At 41.9% G+C, this 23794-nt stretch overlaps 1 protein-coding gene across 7 annotated transcripts in view; it reads right to left on the bottom strand.

Annotated features, from left to right (window-relative positions):
- The window catches only part of dlc1 (DLC1 Rho GTPase activating protein), a 93029-nt gene that overhangs the window by 22332 nt on the left and 46903 nt on the right, over positions 1-23794 (bottom strand). The window contains exon 1 of one of the 7 annotated variants that reach the window (XM_084363752.1): positions 3070-3364. The exons of the other annotated variants lie outside the window; for them this stretch is intronic. Within the exon in view, the coding sequence (XP_084219878.1) occupies positions 3070-3082 (13 nt within the window). The 5' untranslated portion in view covers positions 3083-3364. Of the gene's footprint in view, positions 1-3069; positions 3365-23794 lie in introns of those variants that run through there. 7 annotated transcript variants of the gene reach the window in all.

The following is a 23794-nucleotide window of genomic DNA, read 5'->3' as shown; positions in this document are numbered from 1 at the left end:
TCTCTTGTTTGGTTGTCTTACTACTGGCCCTGGTTGTGGCCTTGTTGGCTTCAGGACAACAGCTGGATGGGTTGATTTGTATCTGAGTACAGACCAGATCAGAACTCCTGGTCCTGCTGAGGGGGCCACACAGGAAGTCTGTAGCATGTCCGTTGGTGCACGGGACAGGCAGACGTGGATATGTGGCTTAATCATCATCAGGACAAGTTAAATGGAAAAAAATCCTACTTCCTCTGATTATTTAGACACATTTTTAACTAAACATCTAACTACTTTCTGGATAGAAGTGCAGACAAATCCTCACAGTCGGAACGTTCACATTAGCTCTGGCTGATGTGAATGAGCAAAAACAGCACAGTGAGACACACTCCTTCTCAGTGGGAAAGAGAGATGAGAGCGATTATCAGCAGATAACATGACTAATAAGAGCAAAGCCGATGCTAATAGAGATTTCATATGGATCACGAGAGGCTTTTCCCCTGGAATTTGACCAAAGCTGTATTGGTGAGTGGCCAGTCAGGGTTTAAGCTTCACCCACTGCCCAGCGGTATCGACTTCTAAAATTATCCATCATAGTCTTTGCTTTCCTTTTCCCTGCTCTCACCCCCATACCCTCTGCTCTCTCCGCTTACTTCGACTCTGCTCGGCCCTTCTCCTCTCTCCTTTTCCTGTGGCAGGAAATTCTCACAATTGCCGACCAGTGTTTCCCTCCATCGCAGGAGGCAGCGGGGTCTGGCTTGGCCGAGTCTGAATGCTCAGCTCCAGTGGGAGTTTGTCAGCAGCTAGCAAACAAAGGATGCTGCTCCCCACCTCAAAGGCTCTGCTACATACATGGCAAACTGGAGGTCAAGAGTCTGAATACAGTTATCACCTAGCCTGCGTCTTTGAAGTTGGCAGATAGAGAAGAATGCTTGACTAACAACTGTTGTGAATTGAGGTGGCTTATCTGGAATTACCCGATCATCGCCGGGTCTCAAAGTGCCGCCCTTTAAAATGACCCAAAAGGCAGGCGAGAGAGTTCTTATCAACTCAAGGTCTGAGTGGGTTGTTCTGAAGGAGCTGCAAAGTGGGTCTAGACAGGTGATGTGATAAAACCAGGCCAGACTCTGTGGCTCAGTAGTAATCTACAACAAGCAAAGCCAGGAGCCTGGATGCTGCCGATGTTTGTCCTTCACCTCAACGGTGACAAGGACAAACTCCTGATGTGTTCGTGAACTTGAAGAACATGTTTCTGGCTGATTCATGATCCATTAAACTATTTAATGAATGATCTAAATGCCCTTAACAGCTTGAATCGGTACCGTAGCATCAGGACAACTGGAGACAACAGCTTTTTTTGACGTGACCAATGTAAAATCCCTCTAGTACTCTACTGGAATGCCAAGATGGGCGATAACAGATTTTTTTCCTGATGGGTATTAGGTTTTGTGATTCCACGCTTGAGACAGCTGGTGTTCCCTGAGAGGGTCTGGCTGTTAGCTAAGTGAGACGATGCCAGGAATATCGCCATCTGGCCGGCCTCAAGCTATGGCCCTGTTGACACACACACGAAAGAATAATGAGGTTACTACCATGGTCCATTCCAGTTATCTACCACCAGCCGGGGCAGGCACGAATGCAACACACAGCTGGCCCATACGGATCATCGCAGAGCTAACCCCAAAGGACCCAGTGCCCCCTGACGAAAGATTTATGCTCACACGGAGGGTCCTAGACGTGGATCAGGTGACCAGATGTATTCAAAAACCTATGATAAGCTTTCCAGAGCCAGATGACAGACTGTGTACCCTCATTCAGAAACAGATCCCAGGACTGCCAGAGTACCTTCAGCAGAGGGAAGGTAAGAACAAAACATGAACATATGTCTCCTCACAGGACATGGAGAAGCAGAGTGCCAGCTGGATGTAAATCTTTCAGATAAGGCCCCAGCTCACTTCCTGCTTCACAAAGAGTGCAGATGAGGTGTGTTTCCTTTATTTGCTCTTCTCCCACCACAACTGCTAACCCATCTAGTCCCGTTGCGGACTGAAAAAATTAGGAGACATCTAGCAGGAGCCAGAAAAATATGAGTATTTCTGTAAGTTGACGACTCCTCTGTTGAGTCACTCATCAAGTGTGTGTGGAGGGACAGTGTCAGTGTCAGACATTCCCAAGATTAGTGGTTACTGTAGGTGATATTCACCCAGCTTTCATCATAATGTCTGAGTGTCTTAGAGCAGTTCTTGACGGTTATATGGCTCAACTGAAGCTCAGTGTGTGCTCCTATCTGTTCCACACCCGAGGCAGCTGATAAGGAGCCATGTGTTGGTCTAACAGTTAAAACAGTTGAAACAAAGAGCCGGAGCCCACAAATCAACTCGAGCCTGCCAGCACCGCACTGAAAACGGGATTTTATACAGCCACAACACATCCCCTCAAATGCCCCCCCACACCCCCCGTTAGCAAAAGGTCGGCAGTCAGGCAGGCAAAAGGCGCAGGGCAGTTAAACAAACTGGAGGCACTGGGATGGCAGAAATGTCGCTGACTGGTACAACACCTACTAATAATCTTATAAAAGACACTAAACACGACTTAGGCTGAACATTCCAGTTTAGACCTCGTTTTCACAACACGGATGAAAGTTTCATCCAACAAGAACCGTGCCAGTGTGCGCCAGTGCGCGTAAAAGAGATTTTAAACGCAGATTTGCATCAAGTCACAGACGCAGGCTCCATAGAGTCGTGCGTCATTTGAATGAAATCTACGTTAATGTAAGCAGTGAGTGGGGGACACTGGGGACACGGAGTTATGCGCAAAGCGGGGAGATTTCTTATCTGACAGCCCGCAGCGTTGCGCCTTAAGGACGACTTAAAGAGTGTTTTACTTGGAGGAAAATTTAAGCAAACCTGCAGAGTCTTAAATACTGAAAGGAACTGAGGATGAGACTGTTACATACGCTTAAAGGTGAGATATATTTCTCCTGGATGAACAGGAAATTGCATGAATGTATTTGCATGTTTACTTTAAATAGAAAACGATCGACAATAATAATTTCTAAACACTCATGGTAATGAAGTGGAATTGACTTACGCGTTAATATCATCTTCTAATGTCTCTGTCGCGAGCAGCCTCAGCATAAAACCAAACTCCCGGCTGCGCCCCGGCAGGCTACGACTGTCCAGTCAGGTCGACTCCACTGTTAAGGCGAAGCCCGCATGATAAATCCAGCAGAAAGAAAACTTCAACTACACAGCCGGCTGCTGTGTATGTCCTCTGAGCGTTACGCGGGACCGTAAATCCATGGTTATAATCTGATTTGGCTGCGATAAACAAGAATCCCACAATCTTCAAATCCTTCCAAACGCTGCGAGTCCCTGAATGAAGCGGTCCCCCGGCAGGAATGTGAATGGGGACGGAGTGGAGTGATTCAAGCTTTAGGAATGGGCAACTCTGCCTGGCTCCACCCACACCACCCCTGCTACGCTGCTCCCCACCTGATAAGGAGCTGGAGATCCACTCAGACAAAGCTCAGCGGATCATATTAGTGTTTGTGTGTGGGGATTTATGAAGTTTAATATGTCACAGTTATGTTTTAAAGCGCGCTAATCATGACACCAAAGCGGGTCTTAACTTTTCTCTGCACTTTAGCTTTTCATTAATGTTGATCTTCTTCTTATTTTTTTATTCCTTACTAATATATTTAAGTTATATCACCTGAAATATGCTAAACAAATGTCACCCAAAAGAAATCGAAAGTGATTATGTGGGCTCCCCGGGACTCCCCTCTATTCACCTCCTCGTCTGAGCCTCAACCACCTAACGAGCAGCATTTGACTCGGAGGTTGGTACCCAGTTTGCATATCATTAGAAAATACTGGAGACAACTGGGAGACGCTCTTTTGTGAAGCGAGATTAGTCCGAAAAGCGCAAGTGGAGCAGTGAAAAGAGAACTGTTGCAGGTATGGTAATGCGCTGCAGTCCTGCCCCTGCCCATGGCGCGCCTGACGCACGCACACCACCAATAACAACACAGTTTGTCCTCATGATGCACGGCGGATTTTAGGAAGTAGTGATGATGTAAAAACTTTCAAAGCACAGCACTTTGGAAGCATCTACAAGCACGTCAGTATAATTACTCTAATTACTAATTATACTGCAACAATAGGATTGAATAGACTTTTGGATTTCTATGTCTAAATATGTTTTTTCCATGCCTCATTTAGGTAAAAAAAAGTGTTGATGCCTTGCTGATAATTTTCAGATTTACATGGTTTTGTAAGAGCATGGTGAAAAGTCACGCTACTCATTTATAATTGGTCTATTTCAAAACATTCAGTTCAGTTTTCCCCTCTCCTCCTCAGTCCTTGGGGGCTTTTCATCCACCGTTTTCCAAGAACTCCTCAACGAGGTCAGTGTTTGGCATCAGCCAGCTCTGTGTTATTGCCATGGTGACACACTGGCGCTGAGATGGTGCAAAAAGAGAGAGCCAGGCGAGTCACCGTGTGGCAGGGAAATACGTGTAATCCAAAGCTTGGACAGCGAGGGGAGGAAAGGATGATGCAGAAAATCCTGGCTAACAGTGCAGTCTGTTGTTGGCTGCTGTATCGGTCCCAGCTGACTGAGGAGTCACAAGTGATTCACCCAAAAGGGATCCTGTGAGCTAATAAAGTGGGCAAAATCATGAGTCTATACAGTTTATCAGACAGTGGAAATCACTTGATGTGTTTGGTTTACTAAAATAATACTTTTATTAACGCATCAGCCGTAAAAACACAAATGTAATCACCTTGTTCTCAAATATACCTACATAACACAGTGTTTCATGTTCTGGGAAATACAAGTCATTTTTAAAAACAAAAACACAAATGTATCACCTTGTTATTTCATGACTTTACTAATGTTATGAGAGTAGCTTATAAACATGATTTTGAACAGATGACATGAGTCAGAAGTCTGCGACTCAGAGACTCCAGCTGTAAAAACCTGGTTTAATACATGGGATTTTTACAAGCTTTATATACGGTATGTAATTGGTGTTGACAGTACCTTTTACGCAGCACTACACCTCCCAAATCCCAAATAAGTCTATTTGGATTTTAGTTATTAGAGTTTAATAACAGTTTATCTAACAGAGAGTTAAACCTCTTTGGTGTTTGATTGAACCCAAGCCTAAGTAACTTCATAAAGTTTCTTTGTCAACAAAATGCAAGCAACTATATAAAAACTAGTCTTTCTGATTTAAATCAATGAGTCTAATGAAGCATTCGATATCAGCTTGGCCAGTATTCAAAAACTATTAAATCTCGCTACCCATTAGCACATCCAGCTAAAGCATTAGCATTATGTCAGCTGATCAGCATCAGCGTACCAATATCAAATAATACCGCAAACGGAAAACGTGACCCTGATGAGCTCATAACGGAGGAACAACCTCTTGTGATTTTTATTCTAAATCTGTAACCTGAAGGGAGGGTTAAAGATAATTATGGTCTGTTAGTGTGTGTGTGTGTGTGTGTGTGTGTGTGTGTGTGTGTGTGTGTGTGACAGAGAGAGAGAGAGAGAGAGAGAGAGAGAGAGAGAGCAATGAGAGGAAGGAGAGATGAAGAGAGATTACCAAACAAGGCCAAATCCCTGAGCCACAAAAACGCGACCACCCAGAGGCTGCACCCAAAACCCCGACCCAAAGCTACCCTCGCCTGAGATGGGTCAACAACCCCGCGCAAAGTCGAGGGGGTAACACGCTCTCATGTTGTTTTGCTGTGATAAATACCCAATAATGCCAGCGATTGTTGATGAATGTGTGTGGTAAAGTGTGAAAGATCAGACAGGCAGACTGCCGCTGCTGCCAGTTGCTCGGGGGCAAATGAGTGTGTCTCTCTGGAAGCGTCTACAATTTTCATTCATCAAAGCTCGTCAGAGTCAGGCGCTTGTTTGGCTTATGATTCAGATACAGATCAAATACACAGCGGTATAATGAGGGCTTTGGACAAAAGAGAGGAAATGAGGAGATGCATCAGTGTTACAGCAGGCAGACACGCGGGATTAAGCCTGCATTATATGTAACTTTTCCTTCGAAAGGGAACGCAAATAAACACTATTACCTTTAAGGCATATTTTAAGGGAAGTTAGAGGGATTATCTCGTGAGTCATAGTAAATTTTACTCATGTCTCCAGTTGCTCTAAACATAGTTGCCAAGTCTCCTTGTAATGTACAAATTTAGGCTTCTTTTCTTGTCAAGTCGTTTGAAAGAAATCCCATGTTGCAGTTGTTGGAACTTGTTTTAAAAAATATTATTGCTTGATAGGAAACTCTTGACGGACGACTTCTTATTTTTCCATTTATAGTTGCTATTTTCCCCAATGCATTGATTGAAATTGTCTGCTCATAGCCTCTTCACATTGATCTCTCCCCTTCCTCCCTCTGATTGGAGAAAAATCTATGTCAATCATGACATTGCCTAACCAGCCTAACAACAACCCAATCACCAGAATTACTGTTAGCTACGTATCTTTCTGCAACACCACAGACAAGTCCAAAATTAACATATCTTTACGTTGCAACTTTACTTGTTTAGGTTTGATTTTCTATTTCCCTCTTGTCATAATGCTGTGTTTATGCTCTGCTTAGGTTTAGGCACAAAAACCACCTGGTTTGCGTTAGAAAAACGTCATGGTTTGGCTTAAAATACCTGTTTTGATCACCACGAAACGACTGGAGGATGTCCGACTTCCTGTGAGAAACAGCAGGTTTTGGTCGCCATTTAAACACCATAACACCACCTCCTTCCAGAACGTTAACTGCGAACATTGTACGCTGGTTTTCGGGGGTGGTTTCTTGACCCAGCGTCCTCTTGATTTCCACAAACAATTCCACCACCAAAGTCTTCCAAGTATAGAAAAAATATAACAAAGATTAGGAAAAAGAAAAAGAAGAAAGACTGGATATGTCCGGTGGTTGAGGATTGAACTAAAGCTGTGTGCAGGTACTGTAAAGCGGAGATGAATGCACATGCAGACATCCTGCAACATGCAAACGCAGACAAACACAAGAAGAATGCTAAGCCCTTTTCTTCAACATGTCTAAGACATGGGATTTACTGTGGCATAACCCTCAACGAAAATGACTGTTTACACTGAGGCGGTAACAGGCTTTATTAATACTGGGCTTGCTTTGGGTTGCAGTTCTTTATTGTTTCTCTAAATTATTATTTTTATTTTGAACAAAAAAAATAAATACATAAACCACAGATATTTTGTTTGCATAAAAGTGGCCTTGTATGCCCCTCCTCCAACCTGTTACTACTGGGTTGTTGGGTGAAGCTACTGTTGTAGGTTGTAAACTTTACAGTGTCACCTCTGACCCTGAGAGACAGAGGGAGGGGCTGTAAGAGGTAAATAATAAAGAAAATGAGCATGAACAAAAATAAAATACTAACGAGTATAAAAAAACTTTACTGAGACAGAAATAAGGAGACAAAACAACAGAGAAAACACATAGAAAAGTGAGAGAAAGATGAAAGAATTTCCTCCGCCATGGAGAGCGCTCCTCTGGGCTCGCCTTGGGGTTTACGCTCCCCTCTTCTGCTATCCCTAAACCCCAAACATCGGGGCCAGGTGAGGGTCAGCGGACGGACGTGTCAGTCCAAAACACACACAAACACCCAAGGCCGTGTCAACAAAGACTCACAAAAGAGATAATCAAATGATGAGCCTGCAGAGGTCATTCTAAAATGGAGAAGAACATGTTAGGTGTACGTGTCTAAGTGTCTGAACTGATATTGTTTTGTGGTTGAGCATTTCTGATAACAAAGTCATAAAGATGCTTGTCACAAGTCCATAAAGTAATTAATAACAGGGAAGAAAGTGACTTTTATGTATTTATTACAGTGCTACTTTCTCATTTTACTGCGTGTGTGTGAGATTGTGTTGTATGCAGAGGCAAGGTACCGCCACTGTCCTTTAAACCTGAATCTAAATGCTTCCAATGACAAGTTTGTGTCCTCTGCCTTTCACCGATGCAGTTTGAGATAATGAGTTTAACTGCTGTGTGTGTGTGTGTGTGTGTGTGTGTGTGTGTGTGTGTGTGTGTGCGTGCGAGAGAGAAAGAGAGAGAGAGAAGAGAGAGAGAAGAGAGAGCGGGTGAATGAGTGAGGAGGGAAGGGAATAATCTTTTCATAACAGGAATCTCCAGAAATAGCTCATCCATGGTCGAGGGGGATCAACCCAATAAGACACTGATTGGGTTGGGGGGTGGTGGGGCGGGGAGCATATGCTGCCAAACACACAATGGCCAGGAGGAAGTGTAGGGAGACAGAGGCTTGGACCATCACACACACAAACACACACACAAACAAAGGAAGTGTGAAGCAGACAAGCGGCCCAAATGCCTCGCCGACACCCTCTCCGGGCTTTGATGGACTGACCGCGATCACAATAGAGGCAGGAGGCTGACACACACACTTACACAAACAATGGATCGGTCTTGTACTACAATGTATTTTTTAAACCAGGTGCTGGGGTTCAGAAAAACAACAGCTTTATGTTGGATCGTCCATTTTGCAGTGAAATTGTATTTGTTGATCACAGCAACAATTTAGATTATGGCACTAAAGCAGGAGAAATAAACCAGTAAGGGATGGCTAAAGATTTGCACTGTGCAGGGACAATGAGATGTTAAGTTAATGGTTCTTGTGTGCAGGTTTGAATATTCTGTACGTCCACATGCAAACACAAGCAACCATTATTTTAAGGGTAGATGAAAAGATGAAAGTTCTGCACAGCATTTTTATGTTTTTAAATAAAAGTTAAGTTAATAAAAGTTTCACATTTTGTGAAGCTCAGCAAGGTGCTAATAAGGTGGCTCAGCAAGGTGCTAATAAGGTGGCTAGGATAATAGTCTCCTCTCAAAACAAGATCGATTGAAAAGAAACCTCCTACAACAAACTGTTTCTTTCATAAAACATCATAGAACCAAAGAGGTACAAGTATCAGAAGGAGACAAGTACTGAATATGAGTACAGATGCTATATTGTGCACTTCAAGGCATGTCAAGTGATCTCACGAACACACAAACATTCACGAACATACACGCTGTATGACTGCACACAGGCTTGTTATCCTTTTACTGCGTGATCGGAGTGCCAGGAGTTTGTCCGCAAATTAAAGTCCTACGTGTATGAAGTCTGCAACACTGTTCCTGGTTTCTCCTGGACGTTTATTGTTTAATGTTTATTTGGATTCCCATAAGCTGCTACCTTGGCAACAAGTACTCTTTACTTATGTCCATGTAGAGCACATAAAGAAGACACAGAACACACATGTAGATATAGATTCTGCTTACCCACCATAAACCCGCAAATTACAGCTCTTGGGCCTGTGTGTCAATATGTCTAATACAGTAGATCCGTGTGGACTCACTATCAGCTCTGACTGTGTGGTCCTTCATAATTGAGAAATGACATGTATTGGCCACATATTCTTTTTGAATGAAGCTGCTTATTAATTGGTGGCATATCATGATGCTGTCGGCATACTATGTCTGAATATATTTTCAATTGTAACCAATCATCCTGGGGTCTACTCATAGGTGTCTACCTGGTTGTCTTGTTTTGTCGAGCCACCAGTTTGAGTCTGCCGATGCTGATGATGATAGCCAGACCTAACCCCACAAAAGTTTGGTAGTGCTTGAGAAAGGTCTGGCTGTTCCCATTATCATTCTGCTATAGGCAGAAAAAATGCTCTGGCTTGTTTGTATTTCTTTTAACCAATTACAATCGTCTTGAGCAGCTCAAAGCCAAAGATGCAGCGACAGTGCCCCTGCAAAATAGTGTCGGGGAGACGAGCCTTGTCATTAAAATGGCTGAATCCCCATAAAAGGAAAGTTAACAACTGCTATCTTAGTGACCAGGTTAGGGTTAGGCTTACTTGGCATTTTCAGTATGTAGGGATTTTATAAATGCTAACACACTGATGGGGTAAGGGGAGCAGAATGCCAACTGAAATAGTCAGCCATTGGCAGGCTTATACCAACAGTCTTCATCCGGTGAGTCAGACTAGCTGATGCATGGAGATTTATTGGGCATGACTGTCCTCAGGTCCCTGTCAGATCAGATTTGGACAAAGTTTTCCATCGCATCCTAAAAAATCCACTTACATCTCAGCCCTGACCTGCTCTGTTGGATTGTATCTGTTGAAAAAGGAAAGTTTATTTTACTCAGTTCACTCGAAATCTTTGGGCACGACTGACATCTTAAAGAAATTAAATCCCTGTTTCCCAGCAAAGCACTACCATATGTGGCTTCTGCTCTCAACCTTGGATTTCGGACAATGGCAGAGAGAATTATTGGCCAGCACTAATGTGTAAATCCTAAAGCAAACAAGTGTGTAAGTGTACACACACATGTACATTACAGCACAGAAACGTGAGTTAAATACACACATATGTGCATGACTCGGTGGTCTTTTAGGCTCCACATTATGGAATTCTCTAGATAATATGGATTTCACAACAGGGATGTTGCACCAGAACAAAAAGCTTTCTCACCTCCATACATTTCTGGTGGCAGACATACTGTAGTTTATCATATTTATAGTATATATAAATATGTTCTGTTCTGTTTCTTCTCTTATAAATCGAGTACAGTAAAATAGTCACAGCTTTTATGAAACAAAGTCACAAGTATCTTTTTCACAAAGGAAATCCACTGATCAGCAGCTGATTCTAACGTCCTGATTGAGATAAGGAAGGCCATAAAAGAAACGCACATGCACACAAAACAAAACACATACACACATGCAGACTCCAGATTATTGCTCATATTTTTCTTATTAGTCACGCATTGGGGAAAGCAGATTAGTGATGGTTTGCTTTAGGCTCAGAAAGGCAGGGGGCAGAGGAAGAGCGAGAGGTATTCAGGAAAGAAAAAGAAGACAACAGAAGTTACGTTCAAAAGATAACAGGTCAGAACTATCATACATGTCCAGTACAGTTGGTGAGATGAGATTGCAGAAAAAAGGCAATTAAAAGATTGAGAGGACACACAACGAACAAAAAAAGCTGAAATGAATCATTCAGTGTTACAGCTAACATGGCAAGTATGTGGAAACCTCTATTCCGACTTAAAAATGCTGTAAAACTGCTGTGGTTTCTGTGCAAACGCTGGTTGATTATTCTCATTAATCTCACTGCTAGGACTCAAAAACAACATTTTATGGTACAGTGCAGATGTTACTGGCTTAAAGTGAATGAAACGAGCTGGCCTGATTTATTTCTACCAGGCTCTAAAACTGGAGAAATTGCATTTCAACACATAAAGAGTTACTGTGTGTGTGACCACATTTTCTAAGAATTACACGAGGTGGAGGTCTGCTTGGGAAACCAAGTGAATACTTTGGGAGTGGTTAATGATGCCAACCATATGGCTGTGAAACGAACACACACCAACAGTTTGAGCTGTGCCGTAATGCCTGGAAATTTCCAGAATTCCTATTCCAAACCGAGTGAGGCCCAATAATTACTGTTTGGAATAATTCTGTTCTCCGCGGTGTTAGATAGATATTCCTTTTTTAAGCCAACATGGACAAGAAATCCTCAAAGTAGAGATCGTGTGATATGATCAAAGACTTCAGAACAGCTACTAAACAGACCTTGAGGTAGGATTGTTTTGTCAACGACATCTTCCCTACTTTGATCGCTACCACATGTGCATCCAAATGGATTCTAGTGTGCGATTTTGCCTCATTAAAGCCATGACAGGTTTAAAATAGTTACTCTTGAACAAATACGTAATGACAGCTGCACCTAGGAATGTAATGTTGATTTCATCCGACATCATGATGAACTGCTCTGAGTAAAGGCGGAGTTGGCATATGGCTGGAGGAGTTGGCATAGATGTAAAACGTATGCCAGCTAGCCTTCAACAGCAATGAATCATTGGGCCTTGGGTGCAAGATTTAAGATGCAATGAGATGACGTGCCCTGCAGCTATACTGTGGAGCGTTAAGTCAGTATGAATGAGGAACAAGCTGGGAGTGGATGCATGTTGGATGTGCCAAGGAGGTGGGAGATATTTGACATCTGATGAAAGAAATTAGTGAATGTGTGTGCGTTTGTGGACGCATGCTTGTTTTTTCTGTCTGAGTGGTATGTTATTATCTTTAAATTAATGCTTGTGTGTCCTGCATGTGCACGCCCATACCGAGGTGTCCAATAACACCTTTGACAATAGAAAGTGCAGAACTCTCTTCCCTATTCTATTTTCTTTCCTGTTTTTGACTTCTGTCATGGAGCGAAGACCAAATTCCAAAGTCCCATATGTCCATTCTCTCTGTGTGCAGATTCAGCCAGTGAGTAATGCAGGAAGTTCATGCTTGAGTCTTCCCTGCCCTGACCCGTGACCCCCTTTGAACCTCGACCCTGGCGAGCCACGTGACAAACCGTGCAGACATCTCGGCTGTCATGACAAACACAAACCAGGTTCAGCCCTGAGATTATCGCCGATCCAGAAGCTTTTTTGCAAAAGTGCGCCAAGCAGGATTGGCCTTCAGTGATTTCTTCCAGCTCCCAACTTTATCCAGCTCCTGTGTCTTGCGTCATTTTTCAGGAGATAAGATGAAAGAGAGCAACTGCAGATCAAAGAGTGATGGGATAAATGACTGACACACTGTGTCAAATCCTATGCCAAAACTGAAAACATGACAAGCACCTAAAATCCATTTTTCAGTAGAACATGTTTTCCTCATCTGTTGTATCAATTTAATTTCTGATTCATTGTTGACCGCTAGTATATTTTAATCAAAAATGTCTGGATATGGAAGTGATGCCTGAACCAAACAGGATACATTTGATAGATATCATTTACTACAAAAGTGGTTTAGCCCAAGACACACTTCACTATGTGACATGCCTAACAAAATAAGAGATATATCAGTGTCACCTAAGTTTGCATATTGACAAAAAAACCCTGTGCTGGTGTACTCCCAATGATTACTGGTCTGTGCTTCCTCCAGGTAAAACACTTGAGATTAAAGTGCTTTTCTAGTCTCTCATTTTGCTGTGTGCAAGTAACTTTCTTTCCTTCAGGTCTTGGTAGACAAATGACAGCAGGAAGAAGACGATCAGTCAGTGGTCGATCTCAAGTGACAATCTTGACCTACTAAACTAGAGATTGACACGAGACTTATAAGACAAATGCCTCATACATGCAGGAATCAAGGCGATTCAGGCTTGAAATAGCTTTTTGTGTGAGCCTGAGCAAACTTACGTATGTGCATGAGTTTGTTTGGACGCCCGGCATATTTTTAAAGGAAGCCTTCTGTAAGCATTGACCCACAAGGGAGGTTTTTGATATGATTATGAAGGGGCTTACTTTAGCTGTAAAATGTAAATGTTTGTCTTTATGCATAGCTGACCTAAATCCACTGCACAGGAATCTAAGGAATCAGTTGTATTAAGCCAAGAACAAATAAACAGAAGGAAGTTAGTGTATGTGTTTAGCTGTGTAAGGAGAAGGCAGCAATCCTGTAGGTATGCAGTGGACAGAAAGAGTGACACGTTTCATTCTTTTAAAGATATGATATGTGACATTTCATCATTATAATATAATGTATAAAAACGACTAGACCTTAGGGATATTTTTTATCCTAAACATTTCCAAAAATGTTAAAACGCCGAGAAACAAAATGTTATTTAAGGTAGCACTGAGTTCCATCTATTGCCTATTCCAATAACACCACAGTAAACACAGGCAAACATGTCCGTGAACGCGACTAAACGTTATGTAAAAAAGACAGATTTCCAATGGTAGTGGTGGTTGTTTATCAAGGAAGACTACAACTTCCATGATTCTGCACTACTAAATGCTTAATGTCTGAGTCTTACTGTCTCTGGTCACTTAAATACACTTTATGTGATTAGCCCTGATACCCTGAACCCTCATCCACCCACTCTTTCACTCTCTGTACTTCACATAGACACAGTTTATTTACTTTAGGAGCTAATGGACAGCACTGGTGTGTTTGAGGGTGGGAACTTTGGGTGATGAACAGGAGCTGCAGTCAGACCTGTGACTCCCCCCCTCACCCCTCTGCTCCTCATCGGTCCCTAGGGGATGATATCTCAACTCCTGAGTAACGAGGGGGACTAATACCGTCCAGCTTGAGGTTGGTAGAAGTGACAGAACCTCCATATGCCCAACAGATTGGCCATGGCTCTAATACTGAACCTTCTCTGATTACCCCCCACCCCCCATCTTTCCAAGAATGAAGGAGTAGGAGTCCACAGGATAAGTACGTTTCTAATTTGAAACTTGATGTTTCTTTATGTTGCTCCTTTATGTTCTTTAATTCTCTCTAGTCACAACACTGTGCTTATGGTCTGTTTAGGTTAAGGCACAAAAACCACTTGGTTAGGATGAGAAAAACATCAGGGTTTGGCTTAAAATAGCCTACCTGTTTTGGTTGCACCTAAAATGGCTGGGAATGTCCCCGGGTCTCTTAAAAAAACACCTGCTTTTGTCACCACAGATACGGCTAGAGATGGTCTGCCTTCCTGTCAAAAATAGTCAGCTTTGGATGCAACAAAAAAGGCTGTAAATCTCCCCACAGAGTCGAAATGCAGTTGACTGCTTGGTGGCCTTGTGGCTTGTAATAACGCCACCAACCGTCTCCTCCACGTCCCAATGTGAAAGTTGGGTAACAAGTCGACAATGTGAAGGTGATATGCCACATTTGGGACAAATGTCAACCATTGACTGATCTGCGGTTTGCAGAAACATTAGATGCTAACATTATATGTGGGTGACTAGGCTGCACTAGCATTGTTAAAACTGGTTTTAAATTTGGACTGGCTTTTTAGCAGTCCAAAGTTGTTTTCAATTCATGCTGGAACAGACTCAAGCCTCTCTAAGATTATGGATTAGAATAGACTTATTTGTCAAATATTTCTGCTGATTCTGTGATAACAAAAAAGCTGTCATCTCCTCACTTAAATAGCAAATATGCTCGCATTTGCATTCAAAGTCAAATGATCTTAGTGCGAGTCACAAACAACTGTAATTTTTACAAACAACGACCTCTGTGTTCAACAACAGAGTCCTTCAAATGCTTGTGTTGAGATGTTATGGCCACAGAGAGACCAAACCACGTCATTGTCTGAAGAAAATATGTTCAGGCCAAAACAAGACAAAATCCCCCTTTGCTTCCTCACTCTCAGCACTAATGGCTTTAAGGCAATGAGGCAAGCACGAGACAAGTAAATAAAAACGAGGGCATGCAAGAAAAAAAATGAGGTCTAAAGTCATCACAGGCGAAATCCTTATTCCATTTTAATTCATTCTCAGAATGCCTAATTTCCAGAATGCCTAGCTAAGAACATTATGGACTTGTTGCTTTGTGTTACAACCAATGAATGAAAAATATTGTGTTCGAGGGAGTAGATGGCAACTTTGTGACCTGCCACGGCATTTAATCCAAGAAATGCTGGATGGACATTATGTTCACTGACCCTGACCTCAGCCACACACACACACACAAAAGACATTAAGTTGTCAAAGTGTCACTTACCCAACATGCTAATGCTAAGCGCTCCAGTGCTTGTATTATTACCAGCTGTAAGGACTTAAAGTGGAGGTCGGCCTGGACACGGAGGGTGACAACACTCAGCCAGTGGCCTTGTGTTCACCCATTCATGGTGGCAAAGGGGTTACGATCCCTAAGTGACTACAAGGTGAAAGGTCACCTACAACACCTCTCGATCAGAAGGAGAAACGGACATTAAGTGGGTGTCTTGGTCTAAAGAGAGATTATGTTGAAGCTCGTCGGAGGTCTCTGTTAGGATGAGCAGGGAACAAGACACAAAATGAAGTTTAGCCATGTCAGCACGAGACCAGCCGCTCATTTCACAACTTGAAATAAGAAATAAAGATCCAAAGTACCTGAAAAGTTGCAACAGAAAAATATTCAGTGCTGGATTAACTTGATGGCATTTGGTGATAGTCCACAACACAACTTGTGATGAATCCCAATGTTGCCCTGACACCGACTTAGAAAAGGCTTTTAAAAGGACCAGCAGGGGCCCGAAGGCATCCATAACTCCTTCTTCAAAAGCTCTCTAGAACAGTTGAAACATTTTTCTTGGTCATTTTCAAAGCTCAATACCTCTAACCAAATTATTGAGGAACTGAACAATCAGAGGCCGTAACATTTACAACGCTCTCTATCAGATCTACCAAATGCCTGGGGGCGAGTGTAGGTTAAAGGGGTCACTTTAGAAATAGTCCTTTTAGCCATGCTGCTTTCCTATGTAATATGCTCTCAACTGTCAGGCATCTTCAAGTCCTCCCTAACACAATGACAAATGCAGATCGGAACGTATGAGGAGATGGAAAAAGGAAAAAGGCCTTTGCCTGAGGACCCAGAGTGGCTGTCAACCTCCTCATAAATAAAAATACCAGTCACTTTCCAGTGCAGAGGCAATAAGGAGTCAGGAATCAGGTCAGATGGAGGTGGTCTTTTCTCAAAACCCATCTGTAAATTCTTTCCTTCCCAATTTCTTTTGCATACCCATTCTTAATATCTTACCTACCCTCAGTCCATTTCTATTTCCATACAGCCATATTTATCATCCCATTTTTAATCAGGCTATGACTCTAGGGATGGTAACGTCACTCTGTTGGCTGGTCTGTATGTTATATGTATGATGGCTGTAGAGTTTTTAGTCGTGTTGTTGGGCACAACACTAAAATTCAAATCAAAGTACTGATACAGTGCTGGGAACAATTTATAAGGCCAGGGTTAGGCATGCAACTACACCCATGACTGCAGAAATACATAGAAGCATTCTACTGATGTGGCAAGTTTTGTATTTGCAGTCTCAGGGTGAGTGGTTAAGGGAATTCGTGAAGAATTGTCTTGTGTCTTTGTCACCATTTTTGCTCAAAGGTATCGTTATTCCAATACTTTTACTGTTTGGCTTTCCTTTCTTGGAAAACATTTGATTAATACTCTATCTGAACTCAAAGGTCTATGGAAGTATTATTTTCCATCAGCTTCTATGACTCGTGCCGTCTTGTGACCTGCATGAGAAAGAAAGTCCTCTATTCTGAGCTCAAGATACAAATCTCCATAAACATTTGGAATCAGCTGTGATGATGGATGATCTGCTTAAGGAAAGACTGCTGTCTGGGATTTTATTTGACTGTGCTTGGGGAAAACTTGTGTGCGCACATGCTCCAATAAAATGATACAATCTTGCTTAAATTCACCTGAAAGGAGAGTTGGGTGACACTCAGTAGGTTTCTTTTTCCGATAACACGTGAGAACATGTGTCAGTTTGTTTGTGTTTCTGAAAACACTGGGACAACAGCCTGACCTTGGATCATTTTTAAGAAGATTTAATTTAATGTGCTCGTATCACAATATTATTATCCATCCTTTGGTGGTTCTTGGGATTGTCATATTTTGACAATTGAGTTGGTTCTCTCCTGACTAATAAACAGACACACAGTGAGCGACATCGATCTGGAATTCTGGAAAAGTTAAATTCCATTTTGTGATCAGTGTCATCCCCATCAACTGTAGGTCTATTTCCAATGAATCAAACGACTCTGTCATGACTTGTTGCTCCAAAATTGTAAAAGAATGCCACCAATCAACAGGATCAGGATTTTCTTAAAATCCCCTGTGGACTGACAGAGTAAATTGAAGATTGCTAACCCACTGAGACCTGCTAGAGCCGCAAAAAGCAGCAGACTCACAGGAAATGAAGGCCCACTGGAGAGTAAACAAACAACATACCATGAGATCAGGCACCCCAAGAAGCAGTTAAGTCATCAGAGATGAGACCATTTTAATGGGGCACTAAAACTTGTTGTAAGTACCCATCTGGAAAAGATTCCTCTGGAATGTGGCTGTTTTACAACTAATGACCAGTGTCGAGTGGTCACGCCATCATCTTCCTCTTGTCTCATATCACAAGTCTTGTTAGAGACTACATCACTAGCATGACAGGTACTACAACGTTGCACATTTAAGACGCTGAATGCCATACAAACCAAACTAATAATCTGATAGTTTAGACCATTATAATAAAACATCCACTATCATCACTCTTCAGTTTTAGACCTCGACCTCCAATCTTCTCTCATACCTCACAGGTAAGGATGACCAGATGTGCATGGAGGATGTGCCAATAGATTCATCATCTTCTTGACATACCAAGTGTTTGTTTGTGATATGCAGGTTTTTGTTCTCAGTATTTTCATTTAAGGTTACACATTAATGCATACCCATTATGAAACTGCCATGAGCTGTTTTCAAGGGGTATACTTATCGTATAGCAATTATAGTTAATTTAGTCTCAAGCAATCATCAAACCACAAATGATTACACAATATCAAGCCATCATCTGTCTACACTGACACTACTTACAATGAGGATGATAAAATTCCTGTCCTTTATGCATTGAAGACTCAATTGTGCTTTTATATCCTTTAATTGTGCAAAAGCCCTCATTGTTTGGAGACGCTTCTGAATCTAATTCTAATTCTCTCTCAACTCTACTCCAGCATCTCCCTCCCTGGTTCTCATATTGATAGTACATGACAAGTTCCCAAAACAGCACCACCAATCAACCCAGAAGCATTGATTAAAAGCTGGGAAGGTGCACCGCACACAGTAACTCACGGTAATAAAGACAGCTCTGTCTCTGCCAACAAAGCAGCACTGCTTGCAACAGCACTCACACTATTTCTGCTGACGGAGGGAGGAAAGGTGTAGGAGTGGACCGGCCTGAAAGTCTGCGGTGTGAAATCAGACATTCTCCAGCGCCGAGGCAGGAGTAAATTCCACAATGTGTGCAAATATTTGTGCACACCACTTTGGGAATCCCGAGCTTTGCCAAATCAGGAGTTCTGTGAGTGTCGGCTCCTCATCTCTGTACAATGTCAATGGACACTTGAAATAGCAGACTCGTTGTTTCAGCTCAGGTTTTTTGAGTCTGTGAGGGAGATGAGTGTTTGCCCAAGTTCTCTGCTGCAGGAGTAAAGCATGGGCAGCGAATGGAACAATGAGAAGTCAAGTGCGTGCATCAAGTGGGCTACTAGTGGTCTTGCTGAAAAGTACTAGACGTCCCACTCGAGTGATGATTAGGGCGAAGAGAAACAGAAATCAAAGAAGAGGCTCATTAAGATTCTGCTCACGATTCTGCAGATTGAAGCTGGACATATGCTGTGTTTGACTTTCTTCTTCTCTGTCGTTTAAGGGTGTTGACAATGTTCTCTCCACACATAAGCATCAAAATAATCAGTAATGCTTAAATCTCTTGTTATTAGATGGTCGACATGGCTGTTGTGTTGAAAGCTGCAGTGTTGCTGCCTGGATGAAACATCTCTTCAAGGTTAAGACTTTTACAAAAGAACCAATCAGAAATTGCTGGATCAATAAAACAGAGAGGGGTCTTATAACGAGAGAGTCAAAAGACACATTGAGTGAGCTCATGTGTTAAAAGGAGAAAGTGAGAAAAAGACTGGAGGCGAGGGAGCGCGGTAGAACAAGCAAAGTAAACAAGTTTGGCGTGCGCTTGTCGGAGTCACCGGGTTTAGCAAAACATTCCAGAGTCTTCGAAACAAGCGGCCTTGTGAGGCAGAAACAAGGGGGCTTTAAATCACTGAACAGGAACAGCGTTGAAGGACTCTAATTCAATCATAAATATCTCAAAAGTGTTCACCCCTCACACACTGACATGTCAAGTTAAACGACTACCAGTCACCTGTGTAACAGCAGGACAATCAGTCAGAATAACCAGGCCAGAAACTAGAGGAGAAAAATTGAGTTCACTAACACGAGCCCACTGGAGCATACATGATAGATACTCTATATCCTTACTGTGGTTTCTAAAATAATAATGTGATAACTGATGACACTGAGGAAATTTGAAGACTTGGGAATTCACATTTATCACAAGGTTATATAGCCGTAGTTAATATGTTGATATAGACTGTAGTGGAAATCACATCCAATTACATTGAAACAGACTAAAGCCATCAATTCATCACTCACACTGGTTGAGCCAAATTGCAGTCTCAGGAACAGTGAATTAATGGATAGTTGGCTCATTACATATTGGTGAAACAAGATGAAAAGAAATATGGCAATTTGGTGAAAAGTACAAGATTAATTCATTTTTTGAAAAAGATAAAAAAATGCTGACTTCAGGTAGTTTCTGCCTTTTTCAAAAAAAGCTGATGCCTGTAAAGAGAGAGGGAAACACCTTTTCCAAATAAGTTCTGACGTAGCGAACATTAAACTCAAATGACTGTGAGTGCTTTGAGAGAAGAAGAAGCTGAAGACTTTGTCTATCAAAGATGGCCAAGGTGACTGGTTCTTCCTCTTCTTGTGTTGGCAAACAACTATTTTTCCTCTGCTTCTTCTGCTATGTTACAGCCATGTGTGCATACAGCCAAATGTTTTAGCATTTCCTTGACATTTCAAAAGTTTGCTTCTAATTTGCTTGAAAATTGGATTGAAATACAGCTAGTGTCATACAACTAAAGGCTCTGAAAAAAGGTTGACTCTGAATTCATACTGTTTAATCAAAATACTATTCCCGAGGTCAGGAATGTACTTTCATGCTTTACAGATACAATAGTTAAACACTGCATTTATTTTCTAATATAAATTCTATATTTATTTGGTCTTTATTCTTGCAACAAACATGATTTCAACATCTTCCTTCCTGAGGGTACTACAAGACCAACTTTGTTTTGACTGACATGTTATTGAAGTCAAATTCTGGATTAAAATGTGCGAAACAAATAGAAAAACATACAGAGATAGGAAACGCCGGATGAGGTGGTGAGAGAAAATACAGTATGTCCCTGGCACGTATCCCATAGTCATGTCTAGTCGAGCTTGGCAGTAATCTTATAGTGCACACGTACGCGTGCTAACGCAGTAAAAGAGTCTGTGCATGCTTTTAGGTATGCTCTGAATCACTCACACTCACTTACACCCCCACACACAAACGTTGCTTTTATGACTCGCTCAGGAGTTCAAGTGTGGCACGCTTCACTCATGAGACACACATGGACTTTCATAAAATCTCTCCGGCACAAACAGAGATGACAGCAAACACTGTTCTTGGCCTACTTTTTCAGATCCACATGACTAGGATGAAATGCAGGCAGAGAAGTACACAGTGGAGCAGTTCATCTGCCTTGATAAAATAATAAGGAGGAGGTTATTTATAGACACACAAATTGAGCAGCTTGACCTAAATGTGAAGGCAAACTGAAACGTGATGTGCCAACAAGGGAACGGGTGCCTACAATGAACATCACAAGCTGTTCTACAGTATTAGTGTCTTAAGGTACTTGAATTAAACCACTGGAATGTCCACATGATGAAACATCACAAGCAGATCTGTTGTGGAAAATGGAAGACGCCAAGTAAAGATTCAACAATTAATGTTTTTATGGTCTCACACTGAGTTTTGTGGTCTCATTCTCACGTTGACATCAAGATGTCAATGGAAAATGTCTCTTCTGTAAGGGACGGAAATGTACTCTGAGAATTTAAGTTTAAGCAGACTTGAAACACATGTTGGGAGCAAAACCACAAACACTTTAATTATTGCAAAGACCACATCTGTATATGCCGCAACCCAACAAACAGCTGAGGATAATGAGTTGAAGCTCAACAGCAGAGCAAGGCATCCGTGGGTGTTTAAAGTGGGTGAAGTCTTTTATTAAGTTGTCTGATCAAAGTAGTTGTTGTTTTAAAAATATGTTGAGGACATGTATACATTTCCATATGTGTGTTTATCTGCAGTTCATTCTCTTGTTTTTAAGATAAATCTCTTATTAAACTTTGATATCTTTGTCCATTCTTGGGGTGAAAGTGTCCTGTTGTAGCTAATTTGTTACATGGTTCCCTGATGCGTTTTCATTCAAAGAGACTTCTGCTGATGTCACAGTGGTGCGCCCTTTTTGACTTCCTCTTTGGGCGTCCTTGAGGCGTGAAATGGACATGCTGGGTCCCTGTAGAGTGCTGTAGGGCCACAATAGGCCCAGGACATCTGTGTGGTTTAACAGTAGGCAGGACTTGAGTAGACCGGAACATGTCTTTGGACCTCCCACTGGCCCACCCTTAAGCCTCATACAAAAGCCTGCCACTTAACAATCACACATTCATGCACAAGTAGGGACACAAAGACACAAACACACACTCACACTCAAACTGTGGCACTTAGGTATTCAAATGTATCTCCTCAAATCCACACAGAGACCTTGTATTCTATTCATTGTAGTATGTTTAAAAGTTCAAAAGTGTGTTTTATGACCTTCATGTCTCTCCCAGGTGCAGTACAGTTTTGATATGTCGAAAAACCTTCACCTCATGTCTCTATGGTTGGCAATGTCAGATGGTTTTTTGGTTGGTGGGTCATTTTTGTCCAAACCACCCCAGTCAGTTGGTTACACGCTGGTACAAGGCAGGTTTCTGTCTGCCTGTGCTTGTGTCATTTTCTGGTTTAAAAGGGACCCACCTGTACTTGCCAATATACTGTAATTGGAGTGGTGTAGCTGGGGATGTGGTAATGCAGATTTGGTAGTGCAGTGCAATTTTGCTATTCATTTTGGCATTAAGTTGTGGCTCCACGAAGACTTAGCATAAATGCAGGCAGTCTGTGCCCTGTGTTTTGCTTTAGTTGGTGAAGGTGCACACACAGGCCTCTATGAAGTTACATAAACCCCTTTAATGAATGTGTTTTTACTTTCTTACAAATTGCTCAACCGGTACGCCTTTTGTTGAGCACGTAGCAACAAATACCTGGCTTGATTTGAAGCAGAGACGCTGCAATTACATGGTTAGACCACTGGGCCACTTGGAAGCTTGCACATTAAATACCTACAACACCAAAATCTGTCGGCTTGTTGGCACCGATTTTTTGTTCACATAGTGAAAGTAATTAGGAATACAGCAGGGCATTATTAGTGGATATTAGTGGAGAAGATACTGCACCATTAAAACAATTTAAACCTCAATCCTCAGTCCACCCAGGGGTGCAGATTTACTTATTACACTGAATTTTTTATCAACTTGCACTTGCAGTCTGAATGTAATTAGCATCTGATTTACTTGGGCAGCAGTCCCAACTGGGACTGTACACCTGGTGCATTCTGAGAGTGAAGGAAAACTTTGTAAAGTGCAGTTGAGAAAGTGACTAGAAACTGTTACTTTTACTGGCACACTGTATATACCTGTATTGTATTTTTAGCTGCATTTCACTTGTACTGTAGAACAACTGTGTTATGTTTTATTCCTCTTATTGCTTTTCTTTACTTTTCTTCTTTCTAGCTTTAACTTTTAAAAGCTTCCCGTGGACAGATAAATTAGTGTCTTGGCATAAACACTGAGTGCAGTACATCTGGGGCTTGTATATGGTTGCATATTGCAGCACCAATGTTACTGGTATGTCCGTGTCAAATAAACAAACTAAACTAAATTGAACTAAACTAAAATTCACACAGAAGGAAGGTGGACAATGCACATTTGCATCTCAACGTCTTCACCTCAGAAGAGGCCCACTAAACTTACAGCCCACTATAGACCACAGAGTGACCTGCTTGACATTTGTGCTTATTGTGCAAAGGTACCTAAAAACAGCCAAAACTCTTGTTTTTCTTACTATTAGGAAAGTCTGAATAAATATGTGACTGTATTAAACACTAAAATTGAGACACTCCACTTACTGTATCATTATTAAGTTATGGTTGCTTTGTTAATGCTGAAGGTAAAACAGTGCAAACGCAAGAAACTC

The sequence above is a fragment of the Pagrus pagrus genome (genome assembly GCF_965226575.1).
Source record: "Pagrus pagrus genome assembly, chromosome: 2".
In the NCBI taxonomy this organism is placed as follows: Eukaryota; Metazoa; Chordata; class Actinopteri; order Spariformes; family Sparidae; genus Pagrus; species Pagrus pagrus.
Note: the sequence above shows the minus strand (reverse complement) of the source record. Positions and strands in the feature narration are given on the sequence as shown.